Raw genomic sequence first — 26,125 nt, 5'->3', positions numbered from 1 at the left:
GGTTGGCCTCTTCTCTACAGCTGCATCCCAGCCTAGGGTCTGGTGATGTGGATTATAGCCAAAGTCCCCACTCCCACCAGACTGAGGCCATGGAATGGGCTTCCCCCCGGCCCTGCTCCCAAAGCGCTGCCAGCAACATTCCCTACATTCCAATGATGGTTTGGGGGTGGAGGGGCAGCTGTATGGGTGGAGAGAAGAGGGAGAAGTACAAAGAGGGCTCAAACATTGTAGGCGAGGACCAACGGGACCCATCAATGTCCTCACAGCAAAGCATGGTGCCACCTCATGGCCACTTCTGGGTTCCCTTCTGGTCCAGCAACTTGGACTTCCCAGAATCAGAGTGAAGGGCACCTAGGCCAGGGAAAACACTTCCTTTTAGGAAATGAAGCCTTTCCATCAGAGGAAGCCACCCAAAGAAAGAGGCAACAGCCACCAAGGTTTATTCATTTTTATTTTTTATAAAACAAGCTACAAATAGTCTCTTTCCCTCCTCACAAAGGAAAACCACACAACACAGCCTACACATACGTGATAGAGAAGACATCTGGGGGAGATTCTGAATTTCTACAAGGAGGTGCCTTCTGTGTGTTTACATGCTTACTCCAGGCCAGAGAAGGGGCTGGGGTCTCCTGGAAGGTCCATCCAGCTCCAGTGTGCTGAGTTTTCTGGTCTAGGCTAATGGGTGAGGGCTCCTTTTCCATCTTACCATGTTGGGATGGGGCCACCAGTCACCCTGAAACAACCTCTAGGACTTTCACCAGGAGAGCAAGAACCTTCAGACCATGCCCTGAGAAGGCCAGGCTCCTCCGCACTGGGGTACTCCCCCGAGCAGGGCCTTGTGTGAGCCAATGCCTCCCAGACCCGAAACGGGATACACAGTCTGCCAAAGTGGATGCACTTATGGGAATTCTGGGACAGGATACGAGTAAAGGTCACATTTCCAAGAGCAATCTGATAAGGACACCAGTCCGGGGTTCCCCGCCCTCCCTCGCTGTCCCACGGCTGATCACGGGAAGAGGCGCTAAGTGTCACTTGTTGCTGTCTGTCTGAAGGCTGTCTGAAGGCGCATGGTCACCTGGGCAGAGGAAGCCGCGTGTCTGACCCAAAGGCTGGGCTGCCCACACTGGAACCCCAGTAAAACCGTGAAAAGCTCAGCCTGGATCTCCCCAGAGCTGGTTATTATCCCTGCACTTCTAGGGGAGGCAGAAGTGGGAGGTCCAAGAGCAGTTTTGCTTCTGGGATTGGCCGCAAGCCTGGAAGCCCTTAAGAACATCTGAGGGAACAGGAAGAACCTCAGTATTGGGTTAAAAAAAATAAAACCATTTAGTTACCAACAAGGTGATCAACCCAGCTCCTCCCTCAGGCTCGTGCTGACCACTGAGGACGGCAGGGCGAGACACAGGCAAATGGAGGTGAAACCCCCCCTGCCCAGGCTGTGCTGAGAGAGCTGTCTCCGGAAGCCTCATTTGTGGGTTTGCAGGAAGAGAAGGCTTCCTACTGGCACCGCCCTCACCAGTGCAGGCTTTCTGTCCTCTTCCCTCCACTGCTTAAATATTAAACATCTGCTAAATAAAGCGCCCCACTGAGTGTCTTTTTCTTCTTTGCCTCCCCTCTCATTCTTTACACAGAGTCGATGCTAAACATGGGTGAAAATGTTTCAACTGACCTAATGTAAATCTTCTGAGGATAATGTGCTCAGTGGGTCACTGGGATGCTGGTGCCAGAGGTTCTGGGCCACCTGGGGGTCTGGATAGCAGGAACACACAGGCATGGGAGAACTGGTGTCCATGCTGGCTATTGCCCTCCCTCCAGGGGCAACTCTCATCTCTTCCCCAACCCAATCTCCCTTAAGAAGGCCAACCGCCAAGTGACTTGCCAACCTTGACAGCTATGGCATGAGGCGGTTCCCTCCTCTCACCAGAAAAGAACAGATGGAGTCTGCAATATAATCACAGGGCTCTCATCTATACGCACACAGGGGTCAGTCTCCAAACGGAATCCAGGTGGGCTGGGGACAGAGTCCTGGGTTCTAGAAAGCTGGGCTGTGTGCCCAGAACCCCCACAACCCCCAGCAGGGAGAGGGAGGGGAATTAACAAACAGCAATGCCAACGCCTGTACAAAAGAACTATACAATTTACATATATATTTATATACAGTATATAAATCTCTTTCTTCTCAGTCCCAACAACACCCTCCCCCCCAAAAAACCTAAAAGTTGTCAGTAGCAGATCCAAAAACTTACAATAAGAGAGAGAATAACCAGTCTTTCTTCCCTTTCCTTTTCCCACTGTGGTATTAGATAATGGTGTTTTAAAATGAAACCAAAAAGAAAACACACAAATGCGAGTTATTAAAAGTGCAAACATGGTAGGCACCACTTATGTTACATGGGATGTGGCTGGGCCGTGGGCAACGTCAAGGGTTAGGTGTCTGGTGATCCATCTTGCCTCCCTGGTCTCTCCACCTGCCCTTTGCTTTTCTGCTCCTTAGATGAGGCGTCCTACTGAGAAGAGGAGGGATAAGCAAGAGGAAGTTAGAGTTGGGTTTATGAGAAATCCAACTACATGTATCAATTTCCTCACAAGAGCAGCCTTTTCCACCTGCTGTTAGATACGGGACTGGGTGGGACACAGGTAGCCTAGAATTGCAGATAGGCCCATGTTTTACCAGCCCATCCTTTGCCACCACGAGCCATCACAATAGCAACTGAAACAAGTTTGGCATTCCAGAGAGAGCTAGGCTTTGCCTCGTAAGCATAGTCAGGGGTGTGCACTCTGTACAAACCATATTCCTCGATGCCAGCCTTTCTCCCTGGGGCTGGGGCGGAAGTGGCAGGTGCTTGTTTATAGGTGAGGATGGCAGGATCCTTGTAGCACTAACCAATCTTTCTCTTGTGTCCTTAGCAAAAAAATTGAAAAATGGGATCCCAAGTATCTTGGCCAATCCCTCACTCCTGCTGCACTACCAAAGCTGCATTAGGGGACCCATCAAGGGGACCCCAGAAAGCAGGGAACGTACTGAATGGGTTTGTGACTGTTTTCCCCGGGGGGACGCTGCCAAGACTGCCACCTGCAACAAATAGGAACATTTGACACTCGAGTGGCCTTGACCCAGAGAACTGGGAGAGCTTCTTCTATACCTGGGTCCCTATCCTTTCTAACCCCCAGAATGAAGAGTGGGCTTGGGAAAGAGCCAGAGGTTGTGTGGCCATGCTTCCTGGTCTGTGTGCGTCAGTGGCCCTGTTCTGCTTGGGTGAACCCATTGCTGGCCAACACCTTTAAGCGAAGTCCGTTTTCAATAAGGCCAGGTCCCCACCAGGGTGCCTTTTTGTTTTTTGGTTTTTTGTGTGTGAGGAAGACCAGCCCTGAGCTAACATCCATGTCAATCCTCCTCTTTTTTGCTGAGAAAGACTGGCCCTGGGCTAACATCCATGCCCGTGTTCCTCTACTTTATATGGGACGCCGCCACAGCATGGCTTGACAAGTGGTGCGTTGGTGCGCGCCCGGGATCCGAACCCGGGCCACCAGCAGTGGAGCACAAGCACTTAACCGCTATGCCATGGGGCCGGCCCCCAGGGTGCCTCTTTGGAATCCCCTCAGCTATTAGCTGAGAAGGGCTGATGGAATTTGCATAACCTTCGTGGGTCCTGCTTCTCCAAGTCACAGAATGGCGGAGGTGGAAGGAATTTTAGCAATCATCTGGTCCAGCCCCTTCACTTAAGAAATCTGGAAACCAAGGCTCAGAGCAGTTGAGTGACTTAACCAAGGTCCAGGGCTTGTTCTGCTAACACACTCTGCCCTACAGCGTGCTGATCAATTTTGGAAGCTTCTGCAGGGCCCAGGTCTCCTAAACGAGAAGCGGGGAGCTGAGAGGCAAGCACACCAAGAGCTAGGCCAGCTCCGCATGACCCCTGGAGGCTGTGTGACTTTGTGCAAGCCCCTGAACCCCTCTGGGTTGGTCTATAGAACAGGAATCAGGACCACAGCTGTGCTGCTTCTGCTCTGCCTCTCTCACAGGATTGCTTTGAGGATTGGCTGAATTCGTGGAGGTGGAGAAAGGGCTTCAAGGAATAGAAAGTGCCGCGGGAATCCACACCCACCCATTGGTCACGTGAACCCACAGCTCAACGTCCCCCCAGTTATGCTAACATCCCTTAAGACCTGAGAAAGAGAGACAGAACACAAGGTGGTGGTGCGGCACAGGGTAGATATTGGTATACCCAATTTTATGGATGAGGAAACAAACTGGGAAAGACAGTGACAGGCGCAAGGAAGGCAGGTGGGAAGTGGCAGAGCCAGGGTGCCTGGCTCCAAATTCCATCCTTCACCTGCTCCATCAGCAGCTGCCTCTCTCAGTGGTGAGCGGAAAGATCTACACACATGAAAAGGGCCGACCGCCGGCCTGCCCACCATACCGAGACTCGGAGTGTACATGTACAGCAGTGGTAACCAGCTCTCAATCATGAAGGCCACTGCTCTGATCCCTTTCCCTAAGTCACGTCACTTAATCCTCATAGCAACTGTGTATGATAATTATAAAAGGATAAGATTATCCCCATCTTATGATAATGAAACTGAAGCTTGGAGATGGCATAACTTTTATGTGGTGAAGCAAACTCAGACCCAGCTATCTGCTGCCAGAACCATGCTTTTAACCACCAAGGAAGGCAGGGGGGAGGGAAAGCCTGAACCCAGGGTAGGCGGCATTCTCGGGCATTTCAAAGGAAGAGCTGGCATTTTTTTTTAAATGGAGGAACCATTCTCCAGCCTGCCTGCCTCACAGGATGGTGACAATAATCCAGAGGAAAGTGCTTTATAAACTGGTAAGGACTAGTTAAGAAAGAGGCTCAGCCCTCAGAATGTCTGGCCTTTTCATGCTGTGCAGAAAATTCAGCTCACCAGGGAGGAGCTGGTTGGTAAAAATACCTGTGTTCATGAGGCATTTCCAAAAAATTCCATCCCTCAGACCCAAAGCTACATACACGTCCAAATTCCATATCCTCCCCCTACCGGCTCCCATCCCCCTATCTGGCATGCAAGCCCCTCTCAGCCCACCAGAGGGCACCGCATGATACCAGATGACCAACGCCTGGACTCCATTCCCTACAAACCACCTACCCAAGTGGCTTCTCTGCCGCTCCCCAGAGTAGAGGGACTGAGGGAAGCCGCCTGAGTCCGCGGGTGTGTTCCTCTACTACTACTAACTTCTTTTGTACTTTCACCATGAACCAGGTACTGGGCTAAGTTCTTCACACACACCATCTTGTTAAATCTTCACACCAAATCTGTGAGGTGGATACTATCATCTCCATTTTGCAGATGAAGAAACTGAGGCTCAGAGAGCCTAGGTAACTTGACAAAGATTACAGAGCTGGTAAGTGGCAGAGCTGGATGCTTCCTTCAGGTCCTGTGCATCAGCCGGGATGAGCAGACACCTGGTGCCTGGCAAGTCTTCAGAGGAAGGCTAGGAAGCCTCCCTGAGCTCTGTGGACCCAAGATCACCACACTGAGCCTCCCCTTGCCCACAGTGTGCTGTGTAGACCAGAGCTACCAGCACAGGAAGGGGACCGAGGGCAGAGTCACTACAGACCTCTATGATTCCATCCCCACTGAGCCCAGAAGCGCTGGGGTAGGCCTGGGTGGTCTCTTTCCAATATTGGCCCTCTACCTGTGCTGAGAAATGAGCACAGATTCCAAGTTTGTCAAAGTGTGATGTCACCACAAGGGGCAACCCCCTCATCTATACATTCAATCATTTGACAAGGATCTAATGGATCCTAGGTGCCAGATACTGTGCTAGAGGTTAGAATTGAGAAGACACAGTCCTGGCTTCAAGGGAGAATCAGAAAAGTAAGTTGCAATAGAGTCTGATAAGTGCTACTGACAGAGGCAATAATCTTATGAAGAAGAATAGTAATATTGAACTTCTATTGAGTTCTTTCAATGTCTCAGGCACTATGATAGGTACTTTCACTCACTGTCCCATTTAATCAGCACAATAGCCCTATAAGGTAGATACTATGGTTATTCCCATTTTACGGATGAAGAAACTGAAACCCAGAATGGTTGAGTGGAAGAGCTAGTCTGTGGCAGAGGCAGGGTTTGAACCATGACATTGCACCGTGACCTATGGGAACACAGAGAAGCATCATCAGACAGGAGTGCCCAGAGTGATGGGGTCACTCACCCAGGGTCACATACCCCAGAATCAGGACCAGAACCCAGTGATGGAGGGGGCACAGCCTGAGACTGGGTACCTGGTGGTAACTCAGCCACTTCCCATGCTACCCTTTGGGTTTACACTGTCAATCAAGGGTTAGAACAAGGAGAAGCCCTTATGTCTTCTCCCTAGGCAAACTCAGCTTGTCCAAAACTCCCATTTAAAATTAGAATTCAGATAGGATTATTCCATTCCATTTCAAATGCCAGCATCACACAAAGCGGTACCTTCATCCCAGAGCCTTCACCAGCCCACAGACTCTCTCATCTTTCGGGTGCATCCAACTTGACATGTCCAACCATACCCGTCATCTTCCTCCATCCCCCTACACCTACTCTGCTCTTCCTTCCATGTTGCCATCTCAGTGGCTGCCCACCCTCCAGTTGCCCAAACCAACCTTCATCCCTATCTCCACTCAACCACCAAGTCCTGCAGTTTTACTTTCTATGCATCTCAAATCCACCTACCTCTTTTTACCTCCACTGTGTTTTTCAGAACTTGGGCTTCCATCATATCCTGCCTGGACTATGCCTGGGGACTCTGCTTTACTCATCTCCAATCCATTTCGCACACTGTGGCCAGAATAATTTTTATAAGCAAAACTGATCCTATTCTTTCTTTCACTGAACCTCTTCAACAGCTTTCCACTGCCCTTATAAAGTCCAAAATCTTTCACCTCACCTCCTGCCACCTCCCCTCTCCTGCCAGCTTCAGATTTGGCAGTTCCTCTAAATCACACTAACATCATCTAGTTCCTCTAAAACTGTTTCCTCACGTCTACATCTTCCCTCCTCATTTGCCTCAGCTTAGAACACTCTTCCCTCCCCTGACCTCTCTCTTGGCCATCTTCTTGGGCATGTGACCCTGGGTGAGTGACCCCATCACTCTGGGCCCTCCTGGCTGTGAGGATGTCTGTGTTCCCACAGGACACAGCGCAATGTCATTGTTCAAACCCTGCCTCTGCCACACCATTCCTCAGGTATGGGTTTAGACCACAGGTTGGCAAACTTACCTGTAAAGGACTAGAAAGTAAATATTTTAGGCTTTGTGGGCCATGTACAGTTTCTGTCATATATTCTTCTTTTTTGAAAACTACATCCTTTTAAAAATACAAAAACCATTCTTAGCTCACAGGCCAAACAAAAACAGGCCATGGACTAGATTGGGCCCACGGGCCATGGTTTGCTGACATCACATCCTTCACGAAGTTTTCCAAGGCTGTCTGCCCTGAGCTGATTTAGATGCCCTCCATATGCTCCTACAATACTCTGCGCTTGCTCCACTGTGATGGAGACGATTAGGTGTTCACCAGAATCCATGCTCTCCCCCTCTTCCTGGGTGCCCAGCCTTCCTTACTGTTGGGTGTGGTCTGGTGACTGAGTTCCAGCCAGTGAAATATGAGAGGTAATGTGTGTCACTTCCAGGACTGGCCCATAGAACCCCCCCCCCCTCATGCACTGCTCCATGCTTTACTCCATCTGGCTGGCTGGGGTTGGAGATGACCCCCAGGGTGACCTTGGAAGCCACATAATGAAGATGGCAGAGTGATTCTCAGCCTGGATCTCAGAGTGAGTGCATGGAGCAATCCCCATTCCTACTTCTTTCCCTACACACACAAACACACACACACACACACACACACACACACACACACACACCCATGCTGAATTATCACATGGGCAAGAAAAAAAAATTCCTCTGTGTTGAGCCAATACACGTGTGGGTCTACTTGTCACTGCAGCCTGGGCTATCCTCATACACTCTCATAGCACTTATCACAATGTATGCAAATACTTTAATATCTGTCTCCTGAATAGGCAGATATTAAAGGGACCTTATCTGTAAATTCCTCCTCTGTGTCAGGCAGCCAGCATGAAGCATAGCACACTCCCAGTAAATACTTGAATAAATGAGTACCTGGGATCTCATCTGCTGGGGGAGCCCTCAGTCCCTGTGCCCGGGTGGGGCAAGCACTGGAAGGGCAGGAGCACAGGGGCGAGCACTCACCTTCTTTGCTAACACCCAGGCAGCCCTTCAGCTCGGGCAGTGAGATGACCTTGTCCTTGTTCAGGTCACAGTAGTCGGTGAAACGCCGGGCACATTTCTTGGGCTTGGCTTTCTTCTTCACGTAGCGCTTGAAAGGCTTCATCTCTCGCTTGTTAATGTCACTGCTGCTGTTGCTGTCCAGCTGGCTGAAGTACCAGTGCACCACTCGCTCCTCCAGGGTGTGGCTGGGGTCTGGCTCCGAGAACCTGGGCCACAGGCAGACACCCCCACCCCAGAGAACACTGCTCAGGATCCTGGAGGAACCATCAGCCCCACCACGATTCACTCCTTTACAGATGCCAGGGTACTCATGCAGGGCTGCCGGCAGCCAGGTAGAAATGGCTCCTCCAAGCCAAAGACCTCCCAGACCCACTCAGCCTGCAACAGAATCAAGCCACCCTCTCCAACTTGAGCCTCAAGACTGAATGATTCATTTCTCTGGGGTCCCCCAGTGGGTCACCCTTACTACATGAACCTGCCTCACCCTCTACCATAGCCAGGAATGTTCTTGTACAAGACAGGTGCTCAAGACATACTGGCTGTATTTAATTCACTTGAGAAAACCACAACTAGGATCCAAATTGTCCTCCTGGCCTCGTGTTCACTGCCAGACAAGCTGCTCCTCACACATGAACATGTACACTCAAGTGAACGTGACTATGGGAAAGGGTACTCTGAGCCCACGCCACACCCAGCACCAGGTCAGGTCCTGGGAGGGCTTCCAAAGTGGGAGACATAGCCCCTGGTCTCAAGCTGCTCACTGTCTCAGTGAGACACAGCCAAAAACGTGAAACCAGGCAGTGACAAATCAATGTAAAGAGTGATGTTCCCATGGTCCGTCACTCTCGGGTACCCAGTGCAGTAGGATTGAGAGAAAAAGGCAATTGGGTCAACTGGGAAATTGGGACAAACAGAGGTTCTAAAGCTGGCAAGTCTCAGACCTACAAGGAGTGAGCTCTCTACACAGAGGTTTTAAGTCAGGAGGTCTGGGATGGGCCCAGGAAGCCACATGTTAACTAGAACCCCGGGATTCTGCTGAGAAGCACTGGACTACAGTAACCAAGAGAGCTTCCTGGTGTCGAGATGCATTGTAATGACCACGTCTAACACAGCCCATGTGTATGTGGTGACCATACAGTGACAATGTCTACACGTGCAACTGTACACATGGCCTACCCATCCATTTTATTTACTTATTTACTCACTCATTTACTTACCACATCTTTTCCCAAAAAGGATTCAGGGAGCTAGCTAATATTCAAAACATTTACAGCCAATGATGGGTCTAGTCCAGAGGGGGTGACTGGGGTCTGACCAGAACAGAGCCACAGGAATGCCGTGGCTCCTGCTCCCGGGGCTTGGCACTGAGCTAACGTGGTCCAGGCTTCTGTGTTCAAATTCCTGGGTACCTTCCCTTGGTAGGGGGAATAAGACTGAGGTTGGAAGTTTCATACATTCATATACCTAGCCTGCAGGGCACTGAGACCAACCACATGAGCACCATGGGTCAGAAGTCGGGGCAGAGTGGCTCACTGTTCCACAGGGATCCTACACCAGGGGTTCAGGGGCTGCCGGCACATTCTGGAGCTGTACCTGGCAAGAAAAATATTCAAGGCACTTGCCAATGTCTTGGGGTTCTTCTCTGGGGTTTGCCAAGTTTTCCAGAAGGGTGGGGACCATTCCTGACCCCTCCCTTATGAAGAAGCCAGCAAACTCCCTCCCTTTCCCACCCCCAAATGACTTTATTGTTTAGGAAAAAAGGAGTTGCATTACCAAAAAAAGCCAGGCATCCCTGGGCTAAACACCCATTCCTAATTAAGTGGATTGCAGTCTTGGGCAGGCCCCCTGCGGCACCCAGGACTGTTTCCAAGAGAGCACAATTAGTAGATCTGCCAGTGGGACCTCATCCTGACAGCTTTACCGCAGGGAGTACCCGGGGAAGGTGTGAGGGACTGGCTGCCTCTGGCTCTTTGGGAATCTGCTTAGTCTGCCATGCAAACTGGGCTGGGGAGGTCTTTGTGACAAGCATGGAGCCATTCACTGCGGAGCTTAGCTTTTTGTCTCTGCTAGTACATGGTATTTCCTCTACGTTAGCTGCGTCATTCACTCTCAAGCCTGCTCTGCGAGGTATACCAGGTGGCAGCAGACAATCTCTATCAGGATGCTCAAGGCGCAGGAGGAAGGGTGGCCAGCTCCCTGTAGGAGTGCTCTTCTGCCTCTGCCTTCCCCTGAATGCGAGGGAGGACCCAGGCTGTGGAGGAGAGCCAGGAGGAGCCCCAAGAGAGGTGCTCCAGCTATTCCCACCAGAGGCTTTTTAAGGCGGCCAGGGAGGCCCCTCCGCCAGGGGACCATGGGAGTCCCAGGGGAAGGCAGCTCCTCGTTTAACCTTTAGGCTCAGCATAGCGTAATGTCTACCTAGACGCTGGAATAATAAAGCCTCAGTCGCTGAGACGGGAAGGGATGAGGTCATCCCATCCACATGCCTTGCCAGGGAAGGCTCGCTGCCTCCAACATGTGTTCCTGGGGCTCCCGCCTGTCCAGTTCTCAGCAACTCCATTGAGGGAGCTCCCTGCACCTTCCTTAGTGCTGGTTCGAAGCACAAAGCAGCTCTTCTCCCCACTTTCTGGCCTCTAAGAGTTTCCTCCCATGCCAGAGAGGGACTGCCATTTGGCTCCTACTCCCTTTCCTCTCCCTTTCTTCTGACTCTCCCTTCCTGTCCTGTCTCTCTTGTCCAGACAACCATTCTCCTGCCCTCCTCACTCCCAGCAGGACCTCACAGCCCAGAGCAGCCACGACTACTGATTGCTGGCCTTCCATCCTCCTCCTCCTAACCTGGAGGCTCCAAGGACACTTCCCCAGGAGAGGTCCTCCAAGACCCCTCCAAGCAGTGCCTCTGGCTCCTTATAACACTGCCACAATCCACAGCCCGCCCTGTGGAGCCTGAGGGTCCTGCTTCTTCCCTCCCTTCTCCCCAGCTAGTGTGAGGTTCTCTGCTCTGAACTCCTTTGACCTCCAGAAACCCACACCCCAATAACAGAGCACAGTTCTACATGTGAAGTTGGCAGTGCTACGGGCCTACTTTGGAACCCAACACTTTGTCTAGGCCAAGCTCCAAGTGCCTTTAAAGCAAGAATTTCTTAGCTTTGGGAGATCATGGACCCTTCTGAGAACCTAAACAAGCTATAGTCCCTCTCTCTGGAAAAATGCACATCCACATAGAACTCTGCAGATTTTAGGGGTTTAATGGATTCCCTAAACCTCATCCAGGGTCCACGGACACAGGTGAAGAACCCGTGATCTAGAGAGAAGAAGACTCCAGCCACGGCCACAGAAGAATATTTAAGCATGAACCTTCTAGAAGAAGATGGAGTTAAGACAAAAGACAGTAAAGGGAGGGGTTTGGGAGTAGTTTCCATATTTCCAACGAAACATAATAGAAAAAAGAAACTCCTGAAGGCATCTGGTTTAAAACTCTGTAAATCAGGTTTCTGGCTTGGCAACCACCTTAAGTCTCAGACCTACCGAGCTTCACACAAGGTCTAGTTAAGACTGAGATCTATCAGGAGTCCTGGTTTAGCCAAACCAGCAGTGGCCATGTGTCAAAGCAGACACAAGAGGCCTCTGTTAACTAAGGAAAACCTAAGATTTTCCCAGGGGAGCACTGGACGGGGTAAGGCAGGAGGGCTGACCCCAGAGTTCTAAGGAACCTCTCAAGCAGTCTTTGCTGGAGTCCTTTCCATCAGAGTTAGACTCCCCACAATTTACCCCAATCTCAAAGCCATACCCCACTGATCCCTCCAGCTCTTGCAGCTTTCTAGAAGTATCCTTTAAAAACATTGGCAACTTGCACTCCCAGGTCTAGGTTTACACTGGCATCAAACTTCAAACCTCTCTCTCCCACGAACCCCCACTGGAGATGAGGGCTGCTGGCATTCAAAGCTGCTCATCAGGCAAGGACTGGGGACCCTACATGAGAGGGTGCAGTGGGTCCTTAAGACCACCTGACAGAGATTGGCTGGTCCATGCGATGGGCCTCCCTACAGGTAAAGTTCCACTTCTACTAAAAGGGCTCATTGGGTGAGTAGAGCATCCAAGTTTCCTTGGATATGGTATGAAAAGTCACACCCAAATGATACCAAATTCCAGATTCTGGAAGACCATGGTTCAGTAAAATGCCGTGTCTGTCCTGCCTCTGGGCTGTTTTGGTGGCTGTCCTATTGACTCCTGCCTCCAGCGATGAGGAAACCCACTAGAGCCAGGTCCCTCCCTGGACTGGCCCCTGAGTCTTCTCCCACATCAAGAGGTGGCAGGTGCCGCCCTTCTCCTACAGCACTTTCAGTTTTGCTTCTGCAGCTTCAGCTCTGCCGGGCTTGGCTGCAATGCACAGTTGGAAAGCCAGCCCCATTTACCACAAGGAAACTTGCTTTGGCCAAGACCTTGGGCCCAGTTTTGCTGTCCCAAGCAGTTTTAAAGAAGGTGAGGTGGGAAGGCCTGGAAGTACTAGCCAAGCCAAGCAGACCAACTGAGCCCCATCTGGAGTTGGGTCCAGGCCCCACCAGCTGTGCAGGCGGGTGGGGCTGGGAAATGCCAAGTCAGCCACATTCCAGCCTCGTCCATGCAAGGCCATCAACAAGTAACCACACTGGGCAGGAAGGAGGAAGCCACAATACAGACAGTCTCTCCTTGGGGGACCATGTCAGGGGCCAGGAGGCTCACACAGTCCATCCCACCTCCCCTCAAAGTTGACTTTCTCTAGTGCCAGGTAGAAAATGAGAAGACTCTGCCAGCAAGGGTCTCAGAACTCTTCCCTTGGGACTGATAAATGCTAATGGGTGCCATGGGAGGGCTGATCTATGGGGCAGCTCTGCCTCCTGGAGCCCTGGTGGGAAGGACCAAGAGGTAATCCAATCATCCGACAAACCTTCATTGAGAATGGCTACTATCCAATGATACTTGCAGGCCATCCCCTCCCATGCACTAGCCACAGATGTTTCCACAGACACTCCATTCTACTTGCCCAATGTTTTAGATTTGGGTCACACTGCTTTTCCCCTCTAAATCAGGCTAGATGGCCAGAAAAGGAAGTAGGCATCTCCCTCTCTTCCCCTCCCTGCATCTAACAAGTCTTCCAATCCTATTGATTTCATGACTAAGGCTTCAATAAACCATCCTTCCCCTGTAGCTTTAGTCCATCTCTCCTCACCTTTCACCCTGGCGACTGCTGTAACCTTCCTGCCCCGTCTTGTTCCCCTCCCATCCAGCTTCCGTAAGGCCATCAGGATGATTCTTCAAAAATGCCCATCTAATCATGTGGCTTCCTGCTGCCCTCTTTGGCATGAATCACAAGGCCCAGCATGATCTGGGCTTTGCCCAACTCCACAGCCTCATCTTTTGCCTGTCCACAGCCTAATTCCCTAATTTAAACCGTACTTCTTACAATTCTTTCCACAGGCCCTACCTCGTTCACACCTCACTACTCCTAGGGATCCTCTGCTGAGATGTCCTCACCTCTGGTCCTTCTAGGTCAGGGCATTTTCCCATTCGTAAGCAAAGATGTCGCTCAAATGTCACCTCCTATGCACAGCCTTCCCTCACATGCCCTCCATCCCCTGAGTCCCTGCAGCACTTCATCTGCCTCTATCATCACACTGATTTTATAGTGCGATCACAGGATTATATATCTCTTCTTCCAGACCAGAAACCATGTCCTTGTCCCCGTATGTCCCCAGAACTCGGCACAGAGCTTATACCAGAGGAGAGTGGAGATATAAGAGTTTGTGCAAAGCCAAAATCCATGCCTGACAGGTGGTAGGTCGGGGGAAGACATCCTTTTCTGCACTGCCCAGACATCCTCCCTGTCCTTTCTTCCCCGTGTCCCTGAGTGGGACTATTTCTCACTGGCCTCAGCTGACGTCCAGCCTTAATTGCCAGACCCTGAGGGGATGCAGGAAAGATCAGCTGTGGCTTCCTTGACCTCGTGCCTGCAACTCCAACTCTGCCTGAATTCAGAGCCAAGGCCCAAACCCAGGAAGCCCGGATTCCCTAACTCTCTTCATCAGCTCTGCTCCAGATGGGCTGTCCAACCCCTAGCTGCCCTGTGCCTTCACTCTTCCATCGTAGAGAAGGAGTGACTGGCCAGGGTCTGTCCACATGGTGCCCCAAGTCCCTCGGGTCCAGCCAGGGAGCTGTAGGGCCCGGGTGACAAAGAAGCACCATGGTGAACTTGACAGCTGGATTTGGCCTCATATTTAGTCTTGCAGTAGTTGGTGGACCCTCTGATGTGTGTCAAGATAAAGACACTTTATCGTGACATCCCTCTCTGTATCAGCCAGGGATCTACCCATCCATCCACTCATCCTTCTAGCTTTTTATTCATTTAACAAATACTTATTGAGCACCCACTGTGTGCCACTCTAGTCTGAGTTCGGGGAACACAGCAAGGAAGAAGGCAGAAAATACTCCTTTTCTCAGGGAACTTAAATTTTCACTGGGTAGGGTGAGACAGACAAGAAATAAATCAGGCTGAGAACTAAAGAGGTGTCGTGATGGAGGGTGACTGCGAAGCTCCTTTGGAGTGCATGGTGTCTGAGAAGGTGACATTTACATGGTCAAGCAGAGGCCAGTCACAGGCAGATGGGGGAATCATGGTGCTTCTTTGTCACCAGGGCCCTATAGCTCCAGGCTGAAGGAGCAGCTGGCATGGAGGCCCTGGGACAGGCAAGAGCTTTGCCTGTTTGAGGAGCTGAGGAGAACTAGCAGCTGGAACATAATGATGGGAGAGGGAGGAATCAGAGAGGAGGGCCAGAGGCTAGCAAGACCATCCTGCAGGGCCAGCTGAGAGGTAGGGCTTACTCTAAATACAATGGGAAGATCTGGGAGGGCTTTAAACCCAGTAAAACTAGTAACCCTGGCCAACTACCTCCCTGTATAGCTGCTTCTCTCTCTTCCTGCTTCCTCCCACCCCCTTCCTTGATTTCTAACCTATGTCTTGGTTCATTTTGTCTGTCTTATGATTACAAGTCCAGCCTCAGGGTAACACAACTACCAAATGCAGTTCAAACCTTTCATTCTCATTAAAACCAACCACAGTCAAGCTAACATGAGCTTAAAATGAAAAACATGTTTAGGAAAGAATATTTTTTTAAACTTCTCCCAACTCTACATTATACCTAAAAGAGAGGATTTTTTTGGAAGAAAAAATCCCTTCCCTAAGGACACACTGGTATTAAAAACTTCTTAGTTTTTATTTTCTGTGAAAATCCCATCAGCCTGCGATTCAAGGGCAAGGTGTCTATCTGACTGCCCCGGGCAGCGGGGCCCACCTGTGCTCTCGGCCCAGTGGCCCATTACCTGCTGGCAGGACTCAGCCGGGTTGGCGCCCTCGGCCTGCCTGGAGTGGTGGCCCCCCGGTGCTCGAGGGCTGGGCTCCCGTGCAAGCACATGGGACGGAGCTGGAAGTCTTGTCTCCTGAGGACTGAAGCGCCAGGCAGGCCCCTGAGCCAGTGGTCAGAGCCAGCAGCCCTCGGGCAGTTGTGGGCAGGAAGCACCCAGACCTGGAATTTTTAAGCCCACGTCCCCTCCTCTTTTCCTTTTTCCCCTCTCTTCTAATAAACATAAATTTCTCATATCCATTTTTGCATGAAACAGGAATTTTTTTTATTCTAAGTATAAACAACATAAAGGCACATCATACTGAATATTTCAAAATCCCCCCCACTTCTTGGAGATAGGGACACAGCCCTCTCTATGTAGGAGCACCACGGGCGTCTCCGAGCAGCTCCCGTCTGCGGCCTGTCAGACCCTGTCTCCATCTCCTCAGACATAGTGCTATGCTCCTCCTCGGGGAGGCCTGGCCCCCACCCACAGGTGAGCAAAAACAGAGCCAGGGCCAGAAGCCAGCCTCAGGGCTCACAGGACCATGGGGGTGCTGAGAGCAGGTGCCCGGACAAGCAGTTTCCAAGAGTGGCAACCACGAGGCAGCCACCGCACGCACTTGGATGCAACGTAAAATTGGGTTTTCAGGATGGCTGCCTCTTCCACCTCAGGACACAGAACCACTGGTAGCTGTGCTTGGAGTCCTGGTTCCCTACCCTGGATACACACCCTGTGGTCCTGCTGAGCACCCCCGGGGCGGCCATGCTTGGGCCCTTCTACAGGCCTGGGAGCCTGGGCCTGTCATCGTGGTGGCACTCTTCGCCTTGTTGATGTCAGCTCTTCCTCCAGGCAGATGCAGGGGACCAGCCCCCTCCTTGGTGAGCCACAGAAGCTCAGAGGCAGGCTGCTCATCCCCGCCAACCACATGGTACTTCCTCCGCTGCTGTAGGAGCCTGAACACCCCCGACCACAGTGCCCCTGCTGTGCCTCCCGCCTGGCTTCATAATGAGAAGCACATCTCACAGGCCCTTTGGGACCTGGTTCCTGCCTGCCTCTTCTGTCTCATCTATTACCACTCTTATCTCCTCCTCCTCCTCATCCACCCCACGCAGCCCAGCCCAGCCATTGAACTATGGACATGCACTTTCTCGAAGTCATAATATTCTTTCCTTTTTCCTGGAATGGCTTTCCTTCTCTTACTGGCTAAGTCTTACCTAGCCTTCAAAACTCAGTTCAGTTATCACCTTCTCCAGGCAGCCTTCTCTCACTCCTCCAGACTGAGTTAGCAAACCCTTCTCTCTTTTTCTATCTCTGTTCTAGCACCTAGCATACAGTGTGTAAGTATCTGTCTGCAGCCTAGTATCCCCCCTAGGCTGCATTCTTTGAAGGCAAGAACATGCCTCATATCCCTGGATTCCCAGTCCTCAGCCCAGTGCTTGGCATACTGTGCGTGTTCAAGAGGTGCTGAGCAAATGGATGGATGGATGCAGGCCTGCATGCTCCAAACAACTGGCCTAACAGGCCACAGAAGTGACTGCTGTTGATGCTGGTCACTGGGGAGCATGGCCTCATGTCAGGACTACCTCAGCCAGTATATGAGCCCCTGAACTAAGTTGAACTTGGCTATGGGAGTGTCCAAGCCCACTGCCCAGAGCCCCGTGGGATTCTCAGGAAGCCAAAACGGCACATGGCTCCTGCCTTGTCGGAAGAGAAGGAAAACAAGTGCTCTCTACTACCTCCCTGCCCTCCCTGTCCCCATCATGTGCCCATCCCCCTTCCTGCCATTCAGGACTCTCACTCCAACGCATCCACTTCTGAGACTGAAGTGCTGGAAGTCTCCAGACACCCCTGGACTTGCCTGAAATCAGGTAACTACAAGCTAGAGACAAGCAACTCCCAAAGAAGATGGAGGGGAGAGGGGCAGGGAGATTTTTGGCGGAAGGTAGGACAAAGCCATAGCTACAGGGTTTCAGGAAAAGGATCAACTTCCAGCCTTGCCCTACCTGACCGCTCCCCGCTCTCCCAGCCTCCCACAGCATCTGAAAAGTCAGGGGTCCCACATTCCCCGCTGGGCCTGAGTCCTGCGCACATGCTCACCTCCCGCCTCCAGTGGGTGCTGCTGAGTTAATGGCCTGTACCATGTCAGTGGTGAGGGCATCCAGCAGGCTGGTGATAAATTCCATTTTCTTCTCTTCTGGGCAGCCTGAAAAATAAGGGAGATTTGAAGGCAGGTGCCAGGTAAATAATCAAGTAAACGCTTCCTCAACTACCAGTTCCCAAACCTCTCCAAGTCCTCTTCGTCCAACCAAGTCCACTTTGGGAACTGTTTACTGCTCAGGTAGTTCTCATAAACCTCCACAGTTGCTCCACCCACAGCCCACGAGGGACCATCAGACCAAATGGATAACAATGCTTTCCATTTTCTCCCATTCCACGAATTTTGCCGAGTATTGGCTCAGCACTATGGTAAATGTTAGGGTCCTTATCCTCATGAGTTCACAGTCTACTGGGGAACTCAAGCTAGTTGTGGTATAGTACGACCAGGCCCTCCTCCTAGAGAGTGAAAACGCTGCTCTAGAGGGAAGGACCAGGTGCTGCAGGGGCACATGGGACAGAGAGAACCCCCAGTGGTCAAAGTTGACTCAAGTGGACCCACCAGTTTATCCATCCAAGAACCTCCGTCTTCTTCCACTTCCTTCCTTATCCAACTTAGATTATAACGATCAAATCTCCCTTATAAATACCCTCAAATCCTTTGCTTCTCTTTTCCTCCATCGCACTCTTCCAGCAAAGCCCCAAGCACAGATGAACCTTCCCACTGATACACCTTTTCCTAGTCTACACTCATGAGGCTCAGTATCGCTGGTGTAAACGCCACAACACAACTGGACAAATTCATGATCGCCAGCACCAAATGGGCCCTCACTACCCACCATTCTCCTTTCTGCAGCAACTATTTCATTCCCTTCTCTCCCCAAATCCTCCAGCCCTCTGGTGAATCGCTACCTTCTCAGAGAAGCCACAGACTCTGGAGTAGATTCTCCCTGTCCTTCTCATAGCTCTTTCCCTTCAGAGCACCTGTCACCACTGTTTATATGTCTGTATTCACGTATTTGCATGCTGTCTCCCCCACTATGTAAGCCTCATGTCAATTCTGATCACTAGATTATACCCAATGCCTGGCATATAGTTAAATCTCAATTCACATTTGTTAAGGGGATGACTAGAAGGAGATACCCTGGCGCCATGACTCCATTCTGTGACAGGGTGATTTCTACAAACCTTGCTTGGAAACCCTCTGACTTTCAGGAGCCTCTGTCTTTAGCTCTCACTTTGGAGTCTTGATGGGGAAAGGGAAGGTGGGCCCAGCTCCCACCAGCATCGATCCGAGTTTGTACTGATTAAGACTATTATGTTCCAAGCCACCGATATTTGGTAATCTTCTTGTAACTCACTGGCAGAGAACACTATAAATCCTTAAGGGAACCCAGCACAGCAGCCATTTAAAGGTCCTGGGCCCCCTACCTGTGTGTCTTGTGTCACCTCCGTGACAGTCCTGGGCCACCAGGGCTGATTGCAAAAGCACTCTGCAGGATAGGCGACAGACACTGCCACACCCCTCAGGGCAGCCCCTCTCCATAAGCTATCTCCTTTTCGTAGCCCTGGGAGAAAGGGTTCCCAGCCCCCAGAACATTGGCCCAATCACCCTCAGGTAGAGAAAGAACTGTAGAATTGTTCGGATAGGATTTTAACCAATGATTACATTTTAAAGATAAAAGGTAAGAGCATGGAGAGAAACAATGTGCTCAAGGGCACAGGACCAATTAGAGACAAATCCCAGACTGGATGCAGATCCCAAGGCTCCTGGCTCCACACTCTTGCAATGCCCCTGCCTAGCATCTCTGCTCCATCTTGCAGATGGGGAAACAGACCCAGCGGAGGGAGCTGCTTCTGCATGAGGAGGGGGTGGAGGAACAGAAGGAGGTGAAGGCCCAGCAAGCGGCAGCGCTGTCTCCCACCTGGCAGCTCCCTGTCCTTGAAGGGGTCATCCACCTCCGCACTCTTGGCCCTGGCGTCGCTCTCACAACTGGGCGTCACGTAGCTGGGAAGAGACAGATACAGGAGGTGAGGAGGGACTGGGAACTGAGCTGACTGCAGCCACTGCTGCCAGCAATGATCTGTGTTGTCACTAAGCCTAGAGCTTCCAATGCTGACAGCAAAATATCTCCTGCGCTGTCCAGCAGCTACAATGCTCCCAATGAGACGTGCAGGCATGTCATATTAATCACTCCAGTGTAACGACGTCACCTTACGTCTGCACACAGGATCTTTTTGATCCAAAGAACCTGGTGACTCAGGCAGGACGATCACCTTCTCACCAGTGAGCCAAGGTTCAAGAGGTTACCTACTTCTCCAGCTAGGAATGAAATACCAGAATCCAGGATCCAGGTCTTTCTAGCAGAACCTCATCTGCCCGTGAATGAAAACATTGCTCTCCTAGTGCCTGGACGCGCACCAGGCCAGGACAGTAAGGCCGGGAGATGCGAGGTACCAGCCTAACAGGAAGCTGCTCCTTGCCCCAGGGTCCACCTGAGGCGCAGGACAGGCTCTGGGGGGCTTACCGTGTGGAGGTCCCAGGCAGTGGGCGCCCCGTGTCCACCAGCACACACCAGCAGTAGCCAGTGGACTGGTGGCACTGCACTGGCTTATAGAGCCCCCCAGGGGCGCACTCCGGGATGACGATGCCCTCCCGGGGATTCTGCTGTGCCTCTTCCAGGGCACTCTGCCTCTCTTGGTCACACGAGTGGACTTTCTCTGTAAGAGAAGATGCAGCCTGGGGTGACTATCACTCTTGTGACTTATCATTGCTGCCTTCCATGCAAGGACCCAGCCTGGCCCCAAGGAACTGAAGGCTTGGCTGGTGAATCACCGCAGAGAGCTATGTCTCCTACACCGCCCTTGGTGAGGGACTGGAAGCCCGGAAGCTCCCGGCAGCCCTCTCCGCTGCCAGGATTCATCAGCATTCACACCCAGTATGTTCCACCTCAGCAACACGCCAGCCAGGGACTCTAGGGCCGCTCCTTATCAGAGCAGTGGTTTGCCTTGGGGGTGAAATTTCCTGAAATTCTCTGAGAGAGGCGGGTGCAGGAGCCTGACTGCCCTGCAAGCTGACAAGCTGATGCAGGAATGCCTGTGTGTGGACACTCTCCCAAGCGCAGACACAGCAGGACAGAGCCACAGACCGCCAGCCTCAGGGGGAGTGATGCTCAGGTTCCAAGAGAAGCAGGAACAAGGTCCAATCCTGCTCCTTCCCACCCTGCAACAGGGCCAGACAAAGTAGGTTGAATGGACTTGAGCCCATTACACAACACTGTTTTCATTCAATAGAAGAGATACAGGCCCACAGGAAGGTGTCTGCACTCAGCAGCCTCAGGAAATGTGTGAACACGTCTGAACAGCCAAACCCGGTTTCCCCGGAGCCAGGCCCAGGCTGAGGTGGTGTGTGGTGCTCTGTGCCAGGGACGGCCAGCCCAGGGGGCCTCAGACCTACAGGGCCCTGGACCTGAAAATCCTAGCCAGTCAACCAGTCTACCTGCCTGACTCTCCTTTCCTGTTTTTTTGTTGTTGTGTGTTGTTTTTCATTTATTAAAAATAAATAATATTGGGTTTCTTTTCTTGTCATAAAGGAAATTTTGAAAAACACATAATCCCACCAAAGTTAAATACTACTCCCCTGGGCCCTTTTGTTACGCACATACACACACACAAATACACATGCACACACCTACTTGGGTTTTTTCTACAATAAACGGGATCGTATCATAAATCTGTACTCTTACTTTTTTATCTACTTATTTATCTATTTATTTACTTTATTATTACTTTATTTTTTCATGAACATTATTCCACAACTTTCCTCCTAAAGAAGATGACAGGAACACAGGCTTGGGCATCCCATGAAATTTTCACAGTGTGTTACAAACGTACCATTCTCAGAGCCAGGAATCAGCAACCTGCAGACACAAGCTGCTCATTGAACAACAGCACAAATGATCAAAATTACACAAACTCAACTGTAAAGGAGCCAAGCCCTTCGAAATAATGGCTCTATTAATGATACACGTATGAACCGTGCAGATGTTTAAACACATTGCAGGTGTACACAGAGACACAAAGCAGTGCCACGCTGTCTCAGAGAGACGTCAGATGATGGGAAAGGATTCTGTGTCTCCTCCTAGGAGGAATGCTGAAAAGCAAGAGCCCAGTGATTCCCATCACAGGGGGAAGGGGATATTCCTTAGGGGCATAAAAATATCTGAGGGTCAGGAGATGGGTAGGCATAGCATATTCACTATTAAAATATAATTTTGAATTTGGAAAATGAAAAAAAAATACTATTGTTTTTATAATGCAGACACAGCAAAGCTAAACAGAATCTCCTTGGCTAGAGGAACAGGAGTTTAAAACGGTTGACAGACATTAAACTAGGGATTCTGAACTGGATTATAACTACTACCAAAATAGCCCCTACAGGCAGTTTAGGAAAGAGACATAAGCTGATTGGCGAGAGAGGGGCCTTGGTGAAACTGGGCTTAAAGACCCAGAATTTGGACTTGAGCCCCTGGCTGTGATGGAGCCATGGCACCTTCCAGGGGATTAGGCAAGAGTTTTTCAACAGCTCCCCAAGCCCCAATTTGGTAGCCTCATTTTCCTACCTCGTATTTCATGCCATGGAAAAGGCGACAGAGCAGCAAAACCAAAGGAAAACAGTTTTTTTACTGGCACCACGTTCATGTAACAACCTCTGACAGAGGTTTTAAATTAAGATCCTCCAGGCCAACATTCTGAAGCCATAAAACAGACCAAAAGCGAGAGGCAAAGAGATGGGGGAGGAAGCTTCCCCAGAGGCAGAGCAAATGATGAACCTGACTTCATACCACCGGGGATCCTGAAACTGCAGAACTGTGGAGGAGAACCATCTAAGGAGAGGTGGGAACCCATGGTTTGGGGGCTGTCAGACTTCTGGAAGTCCTTGAAGGATGTTCTGAAATGTTTACAGCCAGCTTCCACAGAGGCTGCACGAAGCTCTATGGAGAATAAAAACCATACAAATGATGAAGCTCGCTAATTTGGAAAAATGGAGGGTAGCATGGAATTAGAAAAAAGGCTAAACGCGGGGTTTATTACTTTTTTATTTATTTGTTTGTTTATTTGTTTATTACTTTATGACAGTCCCTACAAGTCCAGGTGCCCCTCTAAGAGAGACATGAATGATTTATAATAACAGCACTAACCATTTGTGAAAAGTACACAAAGAGTTTGTCTTCCAACAGAGAGAAAATCTCCCTTAAAATCCTCTTTCTACTAATAATAGTCAAAGCAAATATTCATTGAGTACTGTGTGCCAGGCGACAGACTAACGGCTTTACTTGCCTGATTGCTTCGTCCGTATGAGGTGGGCATCATTATTATGCCCATATTGTAGCCAAGGAAGATGAGCTTGGAGAGGTTCATGAATTTTCCCAAGGCACTCAGGCCAGAGAGAGGAGGGCTGGGACCCCAGTCAAAGGCTCCTGACAGTCAAGCCTGTCTTGTTCAACTCTAGACAGAGGTTACTCCCTCTAAGCACTTGCTCTTGGGGAAAAATACATTTATTTTTACAGTGTGACGTTCTTCCAGGTCAGCTGCTTTGCAGACTACCCCAAATCTGCTGCCTTCCAAATCAAGAGTGTAAAAACACGTACTTGCTCATTCGACACAGCACAGCTTATTTTGAACCAACGATTTTTATCAGTTTATGCACACTACAAATCTTGTACCCGAGTATTTCTCCCTCTTCGCCTCGGAACTGGAAAACTCAAAGCCAAATTTGTACCCTACCCCCCATTACAGAAGGGTAAAATGAACATTAGCTAACACCTATTTGAGAGTTTACCACGTACCAAGCTTGCTACTGGGCGCTTCACTTGTATTAATTCACTTTGAACTCATCACAGGCCTCTAAGCTAGGTGTTATTATTATCCTCACCGAGAGAGGAGGACCCAGGAACAAGGACTGGCTGTGTGATTTCCTCAAGGTCATACAAGTAGGAAGTGGCAGAGCGGGGATTCCGGCCCAGGCGGTCTGCTCCTAGGCTATGTGCTTCCTCTTTCTTCAGTATCGTCTCTCACTGCCATGTGCTAATCTGATTTTTATTCTAACCTATATTTTTCTTTTACTCAGTGTGGTAGGTTGTTACAAAAAGGTCCCAGTGAATTGCACCTCCCTGTATTCATGCCCCGTGTAGACCTCTCCACATTGACTCTGATTGGCTTTGCCCAGTGGAAAGGGCAGAGGTGACAGTGTGTGACCTCCAGATCTAGACCTAAAGAGGCCTTGCAGGTTCCATTTTCACTTTCTTGGAAGCCACTCCGAGTCCACTAGGTAAGGAAGCCAGCCCAGCCCACTGGAGGATGAAAGGCCACATGGAGGAAAACCGAAGCAGCTCAGCCCACAGCCAGTACTAATGGCCAGAGGTGTGAGTGAGGTCTTCTTGGACATTCCAGCCCAGCTGACTCTACAGCTGGATGAGTCCAGGAGGGAGTTCAGGTGGAACTAGTCAAGGAACCACCCATCCAATCCACAGAAACATTACAAAGAATAGGTTATTTTCGTTGTAAGCCATTAAGTTTTGGGGTAGTTTTTTACACAGCAATATATAACTAAAATACCTAGACTTGCTCAACTCATAAGTATTTTTGTAGCCCTCTTAGGCCCTTCAGCCAATCAATCAATCAATTGATCAATTATTCCTTCAGTGCTTCTCCAGAAGGCATGCAAATACTAATCAATACGTCCCAAGGGGCATCTGAGGACCCAGAAGCCAGCCCCATCCTTAAGGCCATTGTAACCCTCTGCCCTTCTCAGTCACCTCCCAAATGAATCTTAAAATTCACAACCATCAGTTTTCCCAGATACCAAGAAGTCACCTTCCAGAATGCAAGACGGGAGGGTTATTTCAAGGGTCTCTCCATGACCATTGGTTCAGAGAGGGAGCTCCCCAGAGGTGGACACTCACTGTTCTAAAACATTCAATCTCTGCTTAAGAAAATTCAGGGAAGATGACAAGGTTAGAAGATCTGGCCCAATAACTATTAGAATGGACCAGAACCATCTGTAAATACTTGAAAGACATAAACAGCAGAGGAGAGGGAAGAATCAAGCCTTTCTGGGAATACCTGACCACACATTCTTACACATTCACACACACCCACCCCTATAATCCTATCCTGGGATGGTGCAGAGAAGAAATGAGGGCCAGGTCACTCCCCACCTGGCAATGGATGGTTTAAGTTTCACTCACAAACCCCTGGCTGCCTAAGAGAAGAAACACAACAGGAAAGTATGCTGTGGAAGAAATGAGAACACGGTCAGGCCTTTGCCACCAGAAAACACAGAGCCCTCTCTACCGTCAGTTATACGTAGCGCCAGAGCAAAGCAGGACTAAAGTGGGGCAGGGGTGGGCAGGGAGGGGGACAGGAGAGACAAAGACTAGGCTGAACCAGACGAACATAAACCCCGTCTGCAGGCCCAGGGCACGGGTTCTTACGTGTCCAGCCAAGACGGGATAAGCATGCAGAACAGCTCTGTCTGCTCTGGCTGGCCCATGCCTCTCAGTTACTTGTGGTAATTAGGAGCAAAGAAGAGCATGGACAGCCTAAATCCTCAGCTAATCCCCAATCTTGATTTTAGCCCAGAGTTTATCCTTTTGTCCTGGGAATCTTTTCTCCTTTATCATCTTTTTCTTTTTTCTTATTTACTTTTTTTTTTTTTTAAGCAAAAATGGCCAACAAATATAAACACTAGAAGATTCAAGTTTCAGGTCCTTGGGCTGGTCTGTCTTTCTGATGCTGCCTTTCAGAGGTGGAGCTGCTGAAGGAAGGAGCAGACCGAAGAGTGGAGATGCAGGGTAACCCAACCCCCAAGTCAGCAGGTACTGGGGAGCTGGTCCCATCGTGAACTCTTTGGAGAAAGAGCAGAGGAACTTCTTGGTGATGGAGGCAGAGGGGGAGATGGCGGAGAGAGAAGGCAGTAGTCAGAGAAAGTGAGTATCACAGTCAGGGTTCTCCAGAGAAATAGAAGCAATAGAAGATACAGAGAGAGAGAGAGAGATGGAGATCTATTTTAAGGAATGGGCTCACACAATCACAGGGGCTGGCAAGAGTGAAATCTGTAGGGCAAGCCGACTGGCTGGAAATTCAAGTAAGAATGATGGTGCAGTCTTGAGTCCAAAATCAATAGGCCAGGCCAGCATGCTGGAAACTCAGGCAGGATTTCCATGTTACAGTCTGGAGGCAGAATTCCTTCTTCCTCAGGAAATCTCAGTTTTTGTCCTTAAGGCCTTCAACTAATTGGATGAGGCCCACCCACACTATTGAGGGCCATCTGTTTTACTTAAAGTCAACTGATTGTAAATGTTAATCATATCTGAAAAATACCTTCAC

At 50.3% G+C, this 26,125-nt stretch overlaps 1 protein-coding gene across 1 annotated transcript in view; it reads right to left on the bottom strand.

The window, feature by feature from the left end:
- Positions 1 to 2,204: 2,204 nt before the first annotated feature.
- Positions 2,205 to 26,125, bottom strand: part of SMOC1 (SPARC related modular calcium binding 1) — a 143,780-nt gene continuing 119,859 nt past the window's right edge. Inside the window, exons 8-12 of the mRNA XM_058567226.1 lie at positions 20,263 to 20,455; positions 19,660 to 19,742; positions 17,738 to 17,843; positions 8,228 to 8,472; positions 2,205 to 2,501 (exon numbers count right to left, since the gene is read on the bottom strand). Coding sequence (XP_058423209.1) covers positions 2,488 to 2,501; positions 8,228 to 8,472; positions 17,738 to 17,843; positions 19,660 to 19,742; positions 20,263 to 20,455 — 641 coding nt within the window. The 3' untranslated portion in view covers positions 2,205 to 2,487. The remainder of the gene's footprint in view (positions 2,502 to 8,227; positions 8,473 to 17,737; positions 17,844 to 19,659; positions 19,743 to 20,262; positions 20,456 to 26,125) is intronic.

This window comes from Diceros bicornis, chromosome 24 (genome assembly GCF_020826845.1).
Source record: "Diceros bicornis minor isolate mBicDic1 chromosome 24, mDicBic1.mat.cur, whole genome shotgun sequence".
NCBI lineage: Eukaryota > Metazoa > Chordata > Mammalia > Perissodactyla > Rhinocerotidae > Diceros > Diceros bicornis.
Note: the sequence above shows the minus strand (reverse complement) of the source record. Positions and strands in the feature narration are given on the sequence as shown.